The sequence below is a fragment of the Vigna unguiculata genome, chromosome 7 (genome assembly GCF_037176805.1).
Source record: "Vigna unguiculata cultivar grain cowpea cultivar isolate G323 ecotype 2 chromosome 7, ASM3717680v1, whole genome shotgun sequence".
Taxonomy (NCBI): Eukaryota; Viridiplantae; Streptophyta; class Magnoliopsida; order Fabales; family Fabaceae; genus Vigna; species Vigna unguiculata.
In genome coordinates, this window is record NC_140798.1 from 7,623,239 (window position 1) to 7,643,832 (window position 20,594).

The 20,594-nt window shown below is 29.0% G+C and overlaps 1 protein-coding gene and 1 long non-coding RNA gene across 2 annotated transcripts; one reads left to right on the forward strand and one right to left on the reverse strand.

The window, feature by feature from the left end:
• Positions 1-3,835: 3,835 nt before the first annotated feature.
• On the forward strand, positions 3,836-8,183 carry PAB7 (poly(A) binding protein 7). Its single transcript, XM_028079971.2, has 9 exons — positions 3,836-4,206; positions 5,256-5,374; positions 5,475-5,668; positions 5,918-6,177; positions 6,275-6,381; positions 6,459-6,648; positions 7,041-7,321; positions 7,607-7,751; positions 7,856-8,183. The coding sequence occupies exons 1-9, from the start codon at positions 4,011-4,013 to the stop codon at positions 7,858-7,860; spliced, it is 1,497 nt and encodes a 498-aa protein (XP_027935772.1). The 5' UTR covers positions 3,836-4,010; the 3' UTR covers positions 7,861-8,183.
• A 10,377-nt stretch (positions 8,184-18,560) lies between these two features.
• On the reverse strand, positions 18,561-20,508 carry LOC146884585 (uncharacterized). Its single transcript, XR_014996535.1, has 3 exons — positions 19,818-20,508; positions 19,637-19,720; positions 18,561-18,606 (listed from the first exon to the last, which is right to left on the reverse strand). It is a non-coding gene; the product is annotated as an uncharacterized LOC146884585 (long non-coding RNA).
• Positions 20,509-20,594: the final 86 nt, after the last annotated feature.

A 20,594-nucleotide genomic window follows, 5' to 3' on the forward strand; every position in this document is an offset into this window, starting at 1 on the left:
GAATAAAATTTGATCACTATAGATTAATGCAAAAAATAATGCGTGACTCCTCATGTAAAAAATAATATAATTTAGTATATATATATATATATATATATATATATATATATATATATATATAATAATTTTATAAAAATAATATGTAAGTTATGTCATTATTATTTGTTTAAAAAATAAGTTACTTAGTTATTTTGAAATGAAAGTAAAGTATTCAAGTAATTATCTTATTAAATAAATAAATTTATTATTTATTATTTATTATTTATTCTAATTATAACACTAACAGAAAGTACAGAATGATATATACTTTTCTCAAATTTTTATAAAAATATGAATCTTATAAAACACCATTCTTAAACTGAAATTCGAAAGAAAATTTAAAAAGTGGGTAAAATGATGAAACTATTTAAAGTATAATACCATAAGAGATCATTTAAAATTAAAAAAAAAACTTAAATTAAAGTATTATAAAAAGTACAACAAACAGCAATTTTTTAAATGAAGATGTGAGTTATGGTAGTATTAAGAAATAAAATTTAAATAATTTCAACTACAAATTTTAATGAACAACAATATGCAATTTTTCACTTTTTTTTTTCTTAACCATATTCTATCTTTTCTATCTTGTGGATATAGTAATTCGTTACAATGAAGGTTTAACCTGTCATTCATGTTTTTCAACCCCAATTGCAACCTTGAAGTTTTCAATTGTATCCTCTTTTGTAATGAATTGAATATCGCATAATGGTTCTTATTTCTGGAATTGAAGTTTGGTGGAGATATTGCGTGATTGTTTTGGGTTTTAAAATTTTGAATATTTATTTCTAAATTATTCTCTATTATGTACTAGTTTGGTATATAGACTTGTATCAATGAGATTAACTTATATATTTTCTTTCATTCATAATAATAATAATACTTTCCTTTTTTTTTCTTTTCACTTTTTCTCTTTTGTATACGGTATCAGAATTATATGTTAAAGTCTATCATAATAAAATTTATTTTTTGTTGAGTTTATTTTGTCTTTCGATCATGATTTTTTCGACATCTTTCACTATTATATATTGTATCTCAATCCTCTCTTTCCTCCTGTGTTGGGTCTATCGATGTGCATAACCACACAAAAAAACAACAATTACAAGACACTAATGTTATTAAGTTACACTAATGTTCTCATATTATTTGTGATAAATAGTGTTATTTATATTTTTTATGACATGTTATAATTATTACCTTACAAAGATATGTATTTGAACTTAAATGAGTGATCGAGTAAATTTCACATTACAATTCATTAGTTCTTGTTAATTACATCTTAAATAATATCATAATTTCTAAAATTAGCTTTTCTTACATAGGAAGAAGGTTATTGGTCTAAACTTAAGCTTGTTAGTTGTACAATAAAGGATAATGACATATATTATATAAATACATTTATTGTTAATAATAATAATTTTGTTATGAATTAATGATTGTTCATTCATTTAATACAGTTATTCATATGATATTTATATGATTATATAATTAATTGATACTCATATGATATGATTCATTACAAACTATAATTATAATTCATCCTGTCATTCTCTATTTTTTTTTATACTTTTTTTTACTCTATTCTCTATTATTAACTTTATTTTATAACAAATCTAATTATTATTATATAGCAAACTCAAGCCAACCAAACTTTATGCATCGTAAGTAAAATTCTACATAATCTCCTAAAGAATAGCAAAGCAAGTGTAAATGAAGTATTATTGCTATGACATCTATTGTGACAATAATAAATATATCAATTAATAAATATATCAAGCAAAAATATTAGATAATCAAGAAAAAAAGTTTTATGTTTCCTTGCACCAAAGCAAGTATAGCAGCACACAAGAAGTTTCATCAGAAGATTTAATATTGTAAAACTATATTTTAAAAAGTATACCATTTTTAGTTAAACGTAAAATAAAATAATATATATCACGCGCCTACGCTCTTGGACCTCTCTATTTGAAAATGTAAAATGTAAGAGAAAGTAGTATGAAGATACTTTATTTTTAACATTAAAATACACTCTCCAATACAACACTAATGGAATAGAACGATGATCAAGATTAACAACAAAATTTCAAGAATTTCCGTCACTTTATTTTTCTTTTAAAACAGTGCATCATTATTGTTCAATTATATGAAAACATATATAATACAAATGTTGAAGAAGATAACATGATTACTAAGAATCACTGTACATAAATGTACATAAACAATAATGAATATAAATTAAAGCAAGTGCAAAAAAAAGTGACCTTTTAGAATTTTACGTAAGTATACAAATAAAGAAATCAATTTTTGTTCTAAGATTTAATTTTAATATTTTTTTTTCTTTTGAATAAGCAAAAAAGACTATAAAGAAGGAATAAAACTTAAGTATATATACATCTAAATAAAATAGTACTAAAAAAAATATTTAAATAAAATAAAATTTCTCCAAAATAATCGTAATGGGTAAGTTTAAGTAAGAAAACATAAATAAAATCAGACTATCGGTGTTGGTTTCCCCATCAGTCACTTTATTTACAACTTCATTAACAAAAAAGTACAACTAAAACTCATTGGTAGTGTAAAACTTTACAATCATCAATAATTTTTAATTCATCATATTATGGGTAAAATTTTAATGCATTGTTATAAAAAACTTCTAACATCGTCATCATCAATAATTTTTTCTAATTTTTTTTATCATATTCTCATATTGTTCTTGTTCACTCTCAGTTTTAAAAGCTTACAAAAAAAATAGTTATTAACGATAACGATCAATATGTATAAATATAAATATATCTAGTTTAATATATTAATATGTTACCTTTCATATTATATTATGTGAACTTTGGACACACATAAATTTTTAAGTAATTTAAATGTAATTTATGTTTCATGTCACACTAATTGTCACATAATGAAGATGTTGAAATCTTAATTAAAATGTGATATTTAAAGCATTTCTAAGTAAAAAATTATATCTTAACTATTATCTATTATTTTTTTTCTAATATTAAACGCTGAATTCAATCATAATTTAACTTAATTTAATTCTCAATAAAGAATTGTTTGTTAGAAAAGTTGTTAAATTTATTATTATTAACATCGAAACATAACATTAATGAAAAGAAATAAATTTATAATTCCTCCCACAAATATTTATACTTGAGCATTTTTTTCCTTTTTCATTCCTAAGTGTAATGAATAAACAAATAATTAACGTGACCTTGAACTATGTAAATGAAAAATAATTAAAACAAAAAAACTTCAAAATTTTGATACTTAATTAGAAATGGAGAAAGTACTTATCTTCAAATATATATAAGAATAAGTTTAAAGGAATACAAAATTATAATAAATATGTTAATTTCTTAAAATAAATTTAATAAAATAGTCTCACTCTTTCCATAGATAAATTATGTAAGTAAAAATGAAAAATTAATTAGCTTGAGGACATATTAAAAAGAACTAAATGCTTCATTAAAGATAAGACATAACTGAATTTGGAACTTTCTACATGGCAAGAATTTCAGTTATTTTAGAATAAAATAGAATAATATTTATGATGCATCTCTCATAAAACATTTTCTAATCACTCTTACATTATTATCATATATTTTATACCATTTTTTTTCATTTGTTTTCTTATATAAATAATTATATAAAAAATTATATATATGTAAAACCATAAAAACAAGGTGCAGCGACGCATTAACAAAGCGCGTGATCATAATGCGCGTGATCATAATTCCATCATTGTTCACCTATTAATACTGAGTGGTCGATCCTTCTGCGTCTGCGTGCATGCAAGATCCTCACACTCACTGGTCACACAGTCGCACCACCTCCTTTCTCTCTCTGCGTGCACTCTCAGTCTCTCATCAAGATTCTCATAGAAAACGCCGTCGTTCGAGGAAGGGTTTTAGTCACCACCTTTTCAGTCTTCCATTCTTTACCGCTCTCTATTCTCCGATCCAACAATGGCCGTTCCAGCTACGGTTGCCGCTGCTCAGTCTTCGCTTTACGTTGGAGATCTTCATCCTGACATCACCGACACCCAACTATTCCAGGCCTTCCGTGAATTCGAAAGCCTCTCTTCCGTCCGCGTCTGCAGGGATTCCATGACGAGGGCGTCGCTCCGTTACGGTTACGTCAACTTTATGTCTCAGCAAGACGGTATCACTCGCTCTCTCTATATGAGATATTCATATACAGTAACATTCACGATTAACAATTGCTTTGATGCATTGCATGGCTGCGTTTTCTTTATCTTTATCGTTTCTTTGATTGTTCTTGTTCGTCTTTGTGTATTGAGAGAGTTTTTTTTTTTTTTTTTTCTTTTTTAAATTTATCTTTACACTAACCTGTCTTTGGTAGTGTGAATTGGTGTTTTGTTTTAGGTCTTCAAGAGAGATCTTGGAAATTGCTAGTTACATGGATTTTTATTTATCGATGCCGATAAGTGGTAAAGGAATGATGTGCAAATATTGCTAGTTCGAATTAATGTTTTGTTGGCTAGGGTATTTAATTTCTTGGCACGTATTTTGATGTTTGAGATTTGGCCTTCAGAGGGTATGTTGATACTATTGTTGTTTTTGTAAAGAAACGCTAATCTTCGAAGAGTCTTGCATGTTTATCGTGTGGGAATGAAGGTAAAAACTATTTTTTTCATAAAATGGTCTGCAATGCAATTTTAGTCGTAGCGTCTAGGTTCTTGGGCTATCAGTGGCTGCATAGCAACTACAATTGAGGTTATTTGTCCGCAATTTCTTGCAATGTCGATGATTGAAGTGAAACTAGCTTTTTGCGGTTTTATTTTTATATATGTCGGGAAAATTTGCCTAGAATCCGGACAATACACACTAGACTAAGATTTGATAAAGTGCTTTTGCTTAAACTTTTCTGACCGAATTGTGTTAGTGTGTGGCTTGAAATTTGTAGTTGTAATTTTTTCATTAACTGCAAGATTTTCTCTTTGAAAAAAGATGGAGACTATTAATTGCTATCTTAGACTATCTTTAAGACAAGGTGCTTACTAACTCAATTTCCTAAATTAGATTGTTCACGAAGAAGCAAGAGCTTACTTCAATTTCATTTTTTTTAGTTCTACTTGTACTTTCTGAAGAGAGTAAAGAATATGCTTTCTTGGATTATTGTTGCTCTTAGAATGTTTACACCTGTTGATGTAGTCTGATTCGATTAACCTTGGTATGCTTATTGTGTAGCAAACCGAGCTATTAAAGTGAAAAATAATTCTTATCTCTTTGGAAAAGTGATAAGGGTCATGTGGTCACATCGCGATCCTAATGGAAGGAAAAGTGGCAGAGGGAATGTGTTTGTTAAGGTATATCTACAGCTTTGTATGAATAGTTAAATCATTTCTGGTTCGTTATTGCTTAAAGTGAATTCTAATGGAAAATTTCTGGTGTTCAATACCATGGCAGAACTTGGCAGAATCAATAGATAATGCGGTGCTACATGATTTATTTCAAAAATATGGAAATGTTTTGTCCAGCAAAGTAGTCGTGTATGACGATGGGAAGAGCAAAGGGTATGGCTTTGTTCAATTTGAATCGGAGGAATCTGCAAATAGTGCCATTGAGAAGTTGAATGGCTCTACCGTGAGAGACAAACAGATGTATGTAAAGCTCTTCATTATTTCAGGACAAACGCTAGTTAAGGAATCAAAAGTGGAAGTTTTACTAAAACTTGTTATTGATGCACCACGCTGTGATTTCCAACTTATTTGTCGATAACTTTTTTCTGATCGATTCCTTAACTAGTGTCAAGACCGTAAAGTTTTGAGCCTTTATTTAATTACTTTATCCACTTTCTATACACATATTTGTCTAAGGTAAATATTAATCTGACTCTAATTTTCTAATAGATATGTTGGGAAGTTTGTCAGAAAAGGTGACCGCATTTTGCCCGGTTATGATTCCAAGTATACAAATTTGTACATTAAAAACTTGGATTCGGATATTACGGAAGCACTTCTTCGGGAAAAGTTCTCCACTTTTGGAAAAATTATTAGTTTGGCTATCGCAAAGGACGACAATGGGCTATCCAAGGGTTTTGCATTTGTTAACTATGATAGTCCAGATGATGCTAGAAAGGCGATGGAAACAATGAATGGATCGCAATTTGGTAGTGTATTTATCTTTTAATGTACAGGTGGTGTTTATTCACAAAATTGCCTTTTTTGATATTGATTCATATCTGCCTTTTGATTTGTCATATGTAGGTTCAAAGAATCTTTATGTGTCTAGGGCGCAGAAGAAGGCTGAACGTGAGCAACTCTTGCATAATCAATTTGAGGAAAAACGCAAGGAGCAAATACAGAAATCAAAGGTAATTCCATGCCCTTTCTCTTACGTTTAACTTGTGAATTCCTTTTTCTTCTGACAATGTCTTCATTTAACTTCCAGGGCTCCAACCTTTATGTGAAGAACATTGATGACGCTGTTGGTGAAAAAGAACTACGAGATCTGTTTAGTTCATGTGGCACAATCACTTCTGTAAAAGTTATGCGAAATGAAAAAGGGATAAGCAAGGGGTTTGGTTTTGTCTGCTTCTCCAACCCTGAGGAGGCTATTAAAGCTATGAGCACTTTTTATGGTGAGTTTTGCCGATGTAATATTGTAGTGTCATGGGATTGAATGCGACCATGTTCTGTTTTTAGCTAGATTTGTATTAATACTATGAAACAGGGGACAAGTGCTTGCTATAACATTTCAATAATAGAACACAAAACTTATATGTTACATTTATAGGATTACAAACTTTTTTTCTTAGTCTTGGGGATTGAAAGATCAGATATAATTTATATGTCGTTTTTAATTTTTAATACCAAATTCTAATTAAAGTTATGATCTTGAGAATTTACATCCATGTTACTTCAATGAATTTGAACACTTATTCCATCCAGGACCACTATGTTGTTTATGGTGTAAACACTGATTTTATCTCGTTGTTTATGCTCTTATTTACAATGCTGCTACATGCCGCAGGATGCATGTTCTATGGTAAGCCACTGTATATTGCTTTCGCGCAGAGGAAGGAGGATAGGAAAACACAGCTGAAGCTCCACTATGCACCCCAACAAGCACGATTGAATGGATCTCCTGCTACAGTTATCCCTCCTGGCTTTACACCTTACTTTTATCCAAATGTTACTTCACATGTGTTTCAATCTGGGCTTTTGTATCAACCTCTGGGATTGGGATCAGGATGGAGGGCTAATGACTTTACGCCTCCTACTAGACCATTTCAACCATCACAGGTTCCTATTGTGAGTATCGAATTTACAGAACAACTTTAAAATAATTAATGTTTTTTGACCATTTAATATTATTTTGGGAATAATATTTACTAGGAAAAAAATAAGTAGCTATATCATTACAGCGTATCTCTAACTTTTATTCCTTTATGCAAATCATTTGTCAAACTAATATTTAATTGTACTAAATCCTCCCCGGGGAAATGTAAATACGTCATTAGGACAAGCAAATCTGATTTGATGAAGCTTGAATGAGTCTTAGACATGAAATTTATATTTCATTTCTCTTATTTTCAGGTTCCTAGCACTAATAGGAATCGTAGGCTAAATAGGGGCATGATGAATGGGCATATGAATTCAATGGGAAAAGCTCAAACTGGTGTATATATCCCGCAACTGCAGCACTATTATCAGCCATTGGACTCAAGAGAGTACATGGCAGGTTTGCTTCTTTTTCTTCACCCATTTCTTCAGAAACTTTGTTTTTGGCATTTGTAGTTACGTTTTTGAATTCTTAACTGCAATGATTTATGTTATCTTGCACAGCTTAGCTGCGAAGATTCCAGGAATGCTTATGGAGAGACACTTCCTCCAAAAGTGACGTGTTGTTGTGCTCTGTTGACGATTTCAACCTTGAGATGATACCAGTTTTGGAGCTTAGATCATGACATGGTAGAAGCTTCCAATAACTGAGATATCTGATAAATGAGAATAAACGGAATGGGAACAACTCTTCTTTCTTTGTCATAGTATTGATACTGAATAATTGATGGTATCTTTCGGGGTAAACTTTGTTTGAATTTTGATTACATGGATAATCTTGGATTCTTGTATGAATTTTCATCTTTTTCGTTAAGAAATGTCTTTCACCCCATACGCCAATTCTTTTAGCAATGCGTCTAATAAAAATCTGATTTCTACTAAATAAAAGAGAGAATTTGCTTTGATTGGATGATTTAGTTACCAAAATTGTAAGTTTGTTCTTACATCTTTACAGAGTAGAGGGATTTCTGCTTTCCATATTGGTATGTTTTAATTTTTTCATAAACATTTGTAACGAAATTACAAAAATAAAATAGTTTTTATAAATTAAGATTAGTTTATACATAAATTGTCTCTCTAGTTTACCACTTAAATAATCCTTATATTGTTTAAAAACTACTCTTTTAGATTTGGTGATGAAATCCATTAGGTCTAGATGGGTCAAAAGTCAAAATTAGTTTCAATTTACTTGAATTCAACTCGCTCACCTAAAAATATGAAAAAGATATTTATTTAATTGTAAAAATAATATTAAAATTTTCATCTTTTAATTTATTATCTACTTTGAAAAAGAAAATAAAACTCAAAATTAAAATATACAACTAAAAATGTAAATGTTCAATTATATATATATATATATATATATATATATATATATATATATATTCTCAACTATATAATATATATAATACTAAATTGAGATTTGTTAGTAGTTGTATTTAATTGGCTAATATTTTCACCAAATCTCTTACTAAAAATAAGTTTTTAATTGAATATTAATTATTGTATGGGTTATCTTTTAATGTTATCTTTTAATTCGTTAAGAAACATTTTAATTTGTCAAAATATCTCAAGAAATTTTAGTTATTTTAATCAATTGTACTAGACTAAATTTTATTTTAATCAATTAAAATTGATTAAAACTATTAGAGCTTGTGTTCGTGGTGATTTTACTTAGGCTTTCAAATGATCAAAGTCCAATTCTAATGCATTGAAATTCACTATATTGATTCATATGACGATACTGTTATGTACTTTCATCTTTTAATGGACTAAAAGCAAAATGATTTTCTAATAAAAAATAGATTTGTGAACTTCTCTTCTTAATCCTAAAACAAATAATCAAATAACTGTATATAAATCATTTCATCTATTTTTCTTCTAATAATATCAATTCTTCTAATAAAATCAATTGTATGAATTCTATATCAATCTTTGTTTGTATATATGTATAACGTTGAAGATGGGAGATCATCAATTATGCATATTCTTGTTTTTCTCGTGATTATGTATGTTTTCATTGTGTTTGAGTGAGTTTCCTTGATTTTGTGTATACATTTCTCTACTTTTATTTTATCTCACCAACAAATTCTTCTTTCAATAAACCAGAAAAAAAAATGTAAAAACAATATGTATTTAAATTTTATGAAAATAATTCAGAGTTTCATCTAATATACAGACAAAGTTTAAATTTTGTTTCTCTTAATTGACAAGCTTGTCAAACACACCTTCAACAAGATAGGCACATTCATATATATACATCTAGAGCATAAGACTATATATTAACAGGTGATCCAATAACGATCCAATAGCGAGTGGAACAATACGTCCAACAAACAATAAAGTTTGTTAGGATAGGCTCTAACTCATGACTCTGATACCATGTTAAGAAGTGAACTTTAAGTCTAACTCAATCTCCCAAAAATTGACTTATAAGATGAGGTTTGCACCCACTTATATATTCTAAACTGACCTTAACACTAGTCAATATAGGACTTCCAAGAGATTCAAAACAGTTTTTTAAAAATAAATCTAGAGTTGAAGGATCAATTTATGCATCCTACTTGCACCGTGATACCACATATAAGTTCTCACTATTTGAAAAATCTTATGATGTTGCCATAGATTTCTAGAAACGAATGAACCCTTAAAGATGAAAGGATTCCATCAATGTTATCAGCTTTTAATCAGCTTGGTTGTCATTATGGGAAAGTGAAAGTGTATTGGTTAACAAAGGAAGAATTAAATTGTGCATGTTTATGTGTTGATCAACTAAGTTGAAGTTAAACCCTACATAGAATAAGTATTTTAGAGCAAACTGACATTATTTTTTCGATGACTGAATAAGTAATTTGAATTTTATATTATGGTCTATGATTTACTTTTATTCCTACATTTTTTTACTCAATTGAGTCTTTATATGTTTTAAATACAATTAACTTGGTTCCTTCTGTTAAAAGATGATGATGTGTCAAATTAAACCTCTTCTTCCTTTCAAACTCCTTTTTTCTTTTGCGACACAATCCTACCACCCACCCTCTTCCTCCTTTCCCACCGCCGGCATCGTTCCGAGATAAATGATCTTATCATTTGAGGTTATTGGCAATGAGTTCATAAATAGCCCAAGCCACCACTTCTTAAACCTTCACATGACCATCTTTTAGGAGTTTGGTAGTGGCAAAGAAGACTATCCTTACAAAATGCACAAACCTCTTCACCCCCTCTCCACCCACTTATCTTCTCTTTAAGAGTCTCTCATTGATAAATCTCAATTCCTTAATTCAAAACTCTAATTCCTTTATTCAAAGTTCCAATCCCTCGATTGTAGGTGGCTCCATGATAGGGCCTTGGAATCGTAGTGCATTATAGGGAGAACTGAAGGGGAGTTAGAAATCGTAACCCTAGTGGGATTTTGAATTTGATTTTGAATTTGAGAGTGTGTTTGAGTGTGCATATGTGTGTGTCTGTTTGTGTTAAGGAATGGAAAAGTGGAAAGAGTGAAGGTAGAAGAGAAGGAGGAGGAGAATAAGTGGTCATGGGTGTCGCCAAGGTGGTGGTAATGGTCATCGGCGGAACTATTAAATGACAGGGGTGTCCCCCAAAATTTTTGAAATTTATTTTTTATATATATTTATTTATTTTTTAAAATTATATTTATATATTATTTATATTAAATTTATATTATGAAAAATTATAATAAAAAATAAAATAAAAAGTTCAATGGAGACATTGATTTATAAAAGAGATTAGAGTTTTTTTTTTCTAACTATAAGAACTTTCTATAGTGTAAATTATCATGAAAATGTGTGAGAAGAAATAAATATAAAGAGATAAATTAGAAAATAGAGATTGGGGAACACATAAATTGAAATTGAAGTATACATTCTCGGATGATCTCTCACCTATCAAGGTTAGTATTTTATTATAATTTATATAGGTTAAATTTATAATTCTTTTTAAGATGTTTCTCCTAAATTAATTTTATTCCAAATGAGTATAAACCCTAATTTTGATTTTAGGGATTGTTTTATGAAATTTGTATGAACCTTAATTATAATTTTTCCCAAATTATTATAACCCTTAATTATGAAATTTAGGGATTTCATGTTTTCTGCTGCCTATGGTAAATTTTTTTTAAAGTTTTGGATTTATATAGTGTTGCTTATTTAATTAAAGTTGTATGAATTTTGTTATGTTTTGCATTGTGATAATTATGATTTGTGAATACAATTTTTCTTTTTCTAAATAGGTGAGAGATGATAAATTTATATTAGAAAGATTATGATAAAGATTAAAAGAATTGATTCTTTTTTGGAAAGAGGAAGGTTTGTGATAAAGATGAAAAAAAAAGCATCTACATTGACTAAACTTAAGAAATTTCATGAGAACCAAGAATTCAAGACAATGAAAAACAAATCTCTAAATTTCCTAGGGTTATATATAATGAATTTAAGAATTCATTAGAACACGATCCGGGAAAAATGTCCTCAAATTTGATAATACCCACCAAATCAAATTGATGAGGTATGAAAGACTTATAAAAATGGTATTCATGGTTTATATCATGATATAATAGCATGATATAATATGGAATGATAATCATATTTTTTTGAATTATACTATTATTTGTGCTTGTTTTAAGCCGAAGAAATGAAGAGAAAAAATGAAAAAAAAAATTATATATAACAAATTTAATTTGGCGCCCCTAAATTTTTTGTCCAAGTTTCGCCACTGGTAATGGTTGTGAGTGTTGTCGGAGTTGGTGGTGGTGGGGTTATGTCACTAGAGAAGAAAAAAGAGTTTAAGAGGGAAAAAATGGTTTAGACTGATACGTGGTCACCTTCTAACATCATTAATGTTGATTTAATGAAAATGGACTATATTTAAAAAAAAAATATAGGGACACTACAACAAAAATCATTTTAGGCAACATCGTAAAATTGTAGTCTAAACCATAAAAACCGTGGGCTAAAGTTTAGACAACAGTTTTTTAAGTGTGGACTCGTGAGCGTAGCCGTAGGTGATAGACCATGATTTTTAGTATGACAACATTGTTAAAATCGTGGCTTAATATCTTCACAATAGGCAACAAGTTTTGAGATTGAGTTTAGACCACACATGTATAAATGTTGTCTTTGAGTTTAAGCCACATTTATTAAAATGTGGTTTTATATGATTTTTTATATGTATAAAATTGTAGTTGTGAGTAGCTTGCATAAAAGCTCAAAATCACACTTCAAACCAATGAACAAAAATTCTATCTGTATCCAAAATGACAAGGACAAGTATAATATTTCTAATATATCCATATCCCATAAATTATTTCAAAACATAAAGTCCTAATATTTCTAATTAATCCATACTCTCCTCGCAAAGAAAAAAGAAACAGTGAATGTTCAGTATCAGACCAGGATCATATACATATTACAGGATAAAATACTTTGAAATACAAACAAAAAGGTAGAAAATATTGCTTAAAAAAGAGAACCCAGACAATCCTAGTATGCAAATGGAACTCTTGAAAGTTTCCATTCTTCTAAAATATTGCTTTAAAAACATATCATTGTACATTATTGTCAATAGTGCAAAATCACAAAAAAAGTTGAAATTCCGCTATATCATAGAGTGTTATGAGTAAACATTGAAGCCACATGCAACTGAAATATAACATTTATATATTTTATATAAAAAAAAGGTAGACAACAATATAAGTAAGTTGTATAAGCATTAACATGATATTAGCTCGAAGTCAGAATGGTGAAAAACCGAAAACTAGATTGTCGAGGTGTTGCCACTTACGCTTAACCATATCAATTAAAAACATATCAACAATTAGAAAAGCAAGTTAGAGAAATACCTAATAACGAGGCGATCCTTCTCTTGTAATGAACCTGTCACCAATAATGTCCCACATATTTGTTGAAAAATCTATAGCATAAGATACAAAAAGTTACAAAATCAAACAAATTAACCAAACCAAAGGCAAAACCCTAAGTTACATACTAACCTTTCTTCACCATACAACATCCACACAACAACACGTACCAAAGTTAAGTCCAAAGATTGAACTTTCAAGGTGATGTACAACAATTGAAGTTGTAGAGCGACGATCGAACTTGCACGGTGGTGTGTGACAATCGAACTTGCAAGGTGGCAAACGACATTTGAAGTTGTCGGTTGGCGAACAACGGTCAAAGTTGTAAGGCGATAATGATGAAAATGTTGCAAGACGATGATGGTGACAAAGTTACACAATGCACGATATGTTATGGCATGAGAGATTTTTCAGTTCATAAATTGAAATGGTGTGAGGTTGAGGTAAGCAAAGGGATATTGTGAGGGAGGAAAGAGATTTTTTCAATCTGCAAAGGACAGAAGAAGGGTGGGAGATAACTTTTTTTGGGGTGTATGAGCGTGAGGGAAGAATGAAATGTTTTTCAAAAATCTATTAGATTTACCCAAGGGACGAGGGAGGGAAGACGGAAATTTTGGAGGGAAATTTGTAATCTACTTTAGACCACATTTTCAATTTTTAACCTACATGTTTTAAATACTTCACTTATATAAATGTGGCATAAAACATTCTTTGGTAGTCTTTAAGCCACGACTGTAAAACTATTGTTTATAATATGTTTAGGCAGCAATTTTATATTCGTGGTCAAGTTTGGTGTTGCCTAAATTAAAATTTGTTGTAGTGGGACTCAATTGTGTCAAAATAAATTTAGGAACAAAAATTATTTATAAGCCTAAATATAGTGAACAACTTACTAATCAAGCCTTTCTTAATTAATTACACTATCCTCATAATTTTCCTTCTCAATTATATATTTTGAACAGTTCATTCTTAGAGAATGTGCAAAATGGTTTTACACGTATGCATACAAAGTTTCTTTCATGGTTCAAGAAACAAGTATGTAACAATAAAAGTTTCTTATTTTTCCGCATTTCATTATAGGATATTGCCTTATACATTCATAGGTTGACAATGAGCCATTAAATGTAAGGAGCCAACACTTAAGGAATTTATCACAACGTCCTTTGATATGCGTTAAAGAATGACACACATACTTTGTTAATGGATACAAATTCCATACTCATTTATGGAGGTAACACAAAAAAGAAAATAATAGTGAGATCAATGTTAAGGGTCTAACAAAAGGAGGTAAGAATGATTTTTATGGGATCATTCAACACATATATGAATTAGAGTACAATACTTCAAGTTATCCTAAGAAATTAATTGATTTAATCCATCTACTAGAGGTACTAAATGTCGATCCTAAATATGAGGTTATAGATATTCAAATGGATAAAATATATGAACATTTTGATAAGTTTATTATTGCACACAGTGTTAGGCAATTCTATTATTTAACATAACAACCATTGTGGAAGGATAAATGTGGTTGGTGTGTTGCCATTAAAATGAAATCAAGGGGTCGTATAAAATCTATTGATGCGAAAGATGAATCAACCTATCAGGTAGATAAAATGTTAGATGTGGATGAAATTATTAAAGTTAAAGGTATATCTGGATTGCAAGATTTACAAGCTGAATTGGAAGAAGTACACATCCTAATTACGGAGTCATTTTAAACCAAGATTAAGTGGATGCAAAATAAAAAGAAAAAGATGATGAAGATGTTTTTTATGTTTACAACTGTAATGAGGATTAATAGATCAAATGCAATACATGTAATTTGTATCTAATAGCTACTTATTATAATCGTTCAAATTGAAATTAATTATATTCTCTAAATCAAAAACCAATTTTAATTAAATATTGTTTATTATCAAATCATGGTATAGAATTACAATTACTATTTTCAGCTTTTGAAAAAGTAACAATGAAGAAGGGAGAAGACACTATGGGAATAAAAATCCTAAATATATAACTGCACCATCAACTACACCAATTGCAGATTAATTACATAAATGAGTCAATCTACTTTTCAATTTACGTAAAGGGGTATGTTTTTAAAATATTACGAGATTGGGTTAAGTCGTTTTAACATACTGTCAGAGATGAAGTCGTATGACGTGCTACGACTTTCACTTATTCTCTTTTTTTAATGAAGTCTTCATAGTAATGACAACTTCAGTTAATTTCCTTTATTTTTCCTATTTCAACTAAAGTCGTATTAGGAGCAATGACTTTAGATTTTTTTTTTGTAAAGTATAAAGTCATCATATGTTCGTTTGAACTATTTTTATTCGGAATTTCTTTTTATTATTTATTTAAATGTATTTTTAATTTATTTAAAGTAAAGTGATTTTATAATTTTTAATATGTTATATTTTAATGATTTTATTTTTATTTTTTATTTAACTAATTTAAAATTTAATTAATTGAATATATGATAACCGAGATGACCTCAATCAACTCAGGATAAGCCAAAAAAATGTTCTTAGTGTTGTAACTAAGGTCAAAATGGTAGAAATTGTCCCTATATAACCAATGATGTATCATTTTATATTATTTATTTGTCTAATCTATTAAATTTTTTGTATTAGGTAATCTCAATTTTTTTACCATAATAATCTTTATCATGTATTCAATTAATTAAATTAATTTTAAACATAAAATTAGTTAAATAAAAAAACAAAAAATAAATAATTAAAATATAGCAAAATAAAAATTATAAAATCACTTTATTTAAAAAGAAAATTAAAAATACATTTATACAAATAATGAAAATAACTTTAAAAAGTTCACAATAAAAAAAAATTCTAAAGTGTCATTCCTAATACAATTTTAGTTAAAAAAAAGAAATAACTGAAATTATGATCGATACGAATATACTAAAAAGAAACTAGTCACATGTGTTAGTGTTCCATCTTTGACATGTATGTTAAACTAGTTTTTTGACTCGTGCAATACATGAGATCATTTTTAATATTGATTATAAATTATAAATTTATAAGAAAAAGTGTACATTAATATTTTATTATTAATCTAATCACAACAACCATATTGTCATATAACCAAGTTCAATAACCATAATTGATGAAGTACACCATCTTGAACAACAATATTACAAAATTATGCTTAATCTAATCACAACAACAACCATTAACAAACACTTCAATATTTGGTTCGATGAAATCATTGTATGCTTGAAAGACAACAATATCTCATTCTTTTAATTCATTTTCATAACAAAATAGCCTTCAACCTTGACCTATCTTTGTTGAACTTCTATGTTTGTTTGATATTAGTATTTTGCAATTCACTATAGTTTTGGGCCCTATAAGAAACATATCTTCTACATTCTCCTCCCGAATGAAGTTGGCAAACTTTGATGGCAAGTCCTACATGATTCATAAGGTTATTGTTAGTACATTCAGTATTTTCATTTAATTATACTTCTAAGGATAAGAAGAAACCAGAAGGCATATACCAAGTAACTTGCTTTGCTTTGATACTTTGTCAATTTTACTGAAAATATAGATCTTATATCTTGATGACTGATACGGTGCATAAATGTTGTCAAACTCCTTGGTGTACAACCACCTTTAAATACGGTGAGGTGAAATAAAGAATTTTCCAAATACTGAAACTGGATGTGAGAGTCACTTTGAATGTGATACAAATTTCTCATATTACTCCAACCTTCAGTGATTCTTGGGTTATCTGAATCCATGTTATAGGTAACTGTCGTGCTCTTACCATTTACATCTACCAAGTGCCACTGTGGACCTAATTCATGTGCATAACCAACAACAAAGTGTCGATCGACAAATCCAAATGGCTACAAATTAATGAGGATACTAAATTATTTTCTAACAATAAATAAAGACATTAACACTTTTTTCTCTGCAAGAATAAAAGAAGAAAGCAAAAGCACTTTTTTGACATGCCTAAAGATTCATTTAAACTAAAACCATACGAATACTCTGGTTTTGGTTAACCAAATCGAGTAAAAATTGGGAAAAGTGACTGTCAAACATATGAAGACCACAGAAGAAACTAAAAGTTCTTTTTCACATGGCTCAATGTTGTGCAAGAAAAGAAAAAATGGCAGAGAGAAGAAGAAAAAAGAAAACCTACACCACCTTTAAATGTTGCAAAAGGTTGAAAAATAATATGAAAAAGGAAATAAAGATCTGATTTCAAATAAAGATGTCATTTGAACATTGGAAGAAAAGGAAATTATGAAAAGAACAAAAAAAATAAAAAGGAAGAATTGACCTAATGGAGTCATGTAGCTTTTTTATATCAAATAAGAAATAAATTGAAAAAAGTTACGAAACAGTAACATAAATGTTGTAACGTAAGATGAAAAATGAAATAAATATATGGTTTCAAATAAATATCTGGTTTGAACTTTTGAAGAAAAGGAAAGTGTGAAGAGAATAGAAAGAAGAGAAAGGAAAGAACTGACCTGATGTTGTCATGTACATCTTTTACCATTTTAGTTAACTGAGGAGTCCAACTGTCTGCATATCAAAAGAGAAAAATCAGATATAGGAAAACCTACATAAAATAAAATAAACATAAGGTTAGAAATCGTGGAAAGATACGTTAATTTAAAATTTAAAAAAAATATAAATAAGAATCGTTTCGAAATAAATCACGTCAAGAAACAATTAATTACAAAATAATTATTTAAATTTAATAAACATATTATATTTCTAACATAAATGATAGAGATTGTACAAAAATAATACCTATTAAGATTGTATTTAGTAAACGTATGTTGATTTTTATTGTTGTAGAAAAATTTATACAAAAAGATATAATATATATGAAGAAGTGATATTTACTATTATTGACATATGATATTTACTATTATTTCACAATGTAAGTGCAGTCTGAAAGCAAGTGATAGCATGAACATATTTTGTCTAATTCAATCTAAAGCAAATACATACTAATTTCATATATATTTTCATAATCTTTTACATTATTAGTTCTCATATCCAATCCCATCGAGAACAACTTTAGTTCTTGCTTTGAGCTTCTAAAGCATGAGAATGAGCATAGCAGTGGGCCATCTTTTTTGAATAAAATTGCTTCCTTTTTTCTGGAATTCCAACACTGGCTAAGACAGCAGTGCCACCTTGTGTTGAAAAAAAAATCAGAATTGAGTAAACCACCAAACTAACATATATAAAAAAAATTATCTGGATTGAAGTGTAGTAGCTTTGAACAAATATCAAGACAGTTTGGATCCAATCCCGAAAGATGTTTATTTTTATGTTTCTTACCAATCGAATTCCTAAATGTTTCCTCTCTTCATCAGAAGTCAACTCTGTAATGTAGGGAAAGAAATAGCAACTATATAAACTCCATAACAATGTAATTAGTGTTTAATGTATTACAACAATCGAGCATAGCATTAAACAATTAATCTGTTATCAAAGGATCAAGTTGTTCTTTCATCTAAAATACTTTAAATGAATAAAAAAATATGATTGTGATTTTAGACACAATCATGCATAAAAAACAAAGAACATCAAATGAAAATGTCATCACAAAATTTGTTTCGTCTCTTCATCAGAAGTCAACTTTGGAATCAAGGGAAAGTAATAATGCAACAATCTAAACTCCATAACAATGCAAGTATTGTTTAATCAAAACATGTGAATAATTAAGACAATTAAAATTTGAATGTAAATAACAGAACGTTGTACTACAATCTGCTTTACAGTAAAACATAACCTTGATACTCTAAAAAGAAACAACAGAGAGTAAATGTAAGATTTATATGCTAAACAACCAATCCCATTTCATGTTTGTTAGTTTTAATTTATTGTCTTGAGTGCATATACAAATGAAGATAAATCCATTAACAATGAAGCATTTCCTTCTACAATTACTAAAACTCTTTCTCAGTTAACACAAATCAATAAAAGATTACACAGGCCACAAAACAATAATTTTCAAACAGTCTTATGGTGCCAAGAAATAAACAAACACCACCCATGCATGTGAAAACCAACTTATAATTATATCTTTGAATCAACAATACAACAATTAAAAAAATCAATACAATATATTGAAGGTATTCCATTATCAATTTATTCAACTGTGGACTCTGCTTTTGAGTTTTCTAACATTTAAAATTTGGTTAGAATTATCAACTACTCCTTGGACTCTGCTTATCTCAATGCCATATTCAGAACTAATTGACATCATTTGCTTATCAGTTAAGTTGGCCACAGTTTTTGCTACAAATTCTGAAAATGCAGCTCTGTCACATAATTTAAACATATCAGTTTCATCCACCCAAAAAAGATAATGAAAATTATGAATATGAATGCCTTTAAACAGAACTCAACCTGAAATGTTGGCGTTTCTTGAAAGTTGAGGTCCAATCAGATCCAACTTGAGCACACCTTAAGAATAAAAGCTCAAATAACATCCTAGATGGAGAATAGTGATTTTATCAGAGATCATAAGAATTTTTTGCATATTTTTGTGATGTGTTTTACACAGAAAAAGAAAGATGTGGTCGCTTACTTGTCATCATAAACTGGAATCTGCTCCTCGTCATGATAAAGGTATCTTCTTATAGTATCTATTTCGGCCTTGCCTCCTGTGAAGACTTCTTCTATCTTCTTCTTTGTTAGTGAAGGCATAACAAAAAAAAAATGTACAAAAAAAAAATGCATAAACAAAAAAAACCAAGACCTGACCAAGTAGTGTTAGAATAACCAAAAACGAAGTTGGAAATTACATAAAAAGAATCATCTACCCAAAAAAAACAATAACCTTACCAAGTAGTGGTCGAAAAACTCAAAAATAAACAAAAACAAAGTTGGAAATTAAATAAAAATAATCATCTACACAAAAGAAAAACCATAACCTTACCAAGTAGTGGTCGAATAACCCAATGGTGAAAAGAAATTGTGAGAACAATCACTAAAATGATAGAAAAAAACATTTAGGGTTTAAAATTGAAAAAGGATTGAGTTGGGTATTTGAGATATTAAAAGTGAAGAGATGAAAATAGAGAGTAGGATTCGAAGAAGAAATGAGAAACAAATGGTAGGGTTTATGGAGAGTAGGATTCGAAGAAGAAATGAGAAAGAAATGGTAGGGTTTGAGGCGGCAAAGAGGTGGAGAATGAGAAAGAGATGGTAGGGTTCGAGAAATGGAAAGTGAAGAGACTTTTTGAAAAAAGTGAGAGGGGTGGAAAGTGAGAAAGAGATGGAAGGGTTTGATAGGACAGAGAGATGGAAAGTGAAGTTGCATACGTGACAAGCTGAGAAAAAGACACGTATAAGAAATAGTTAA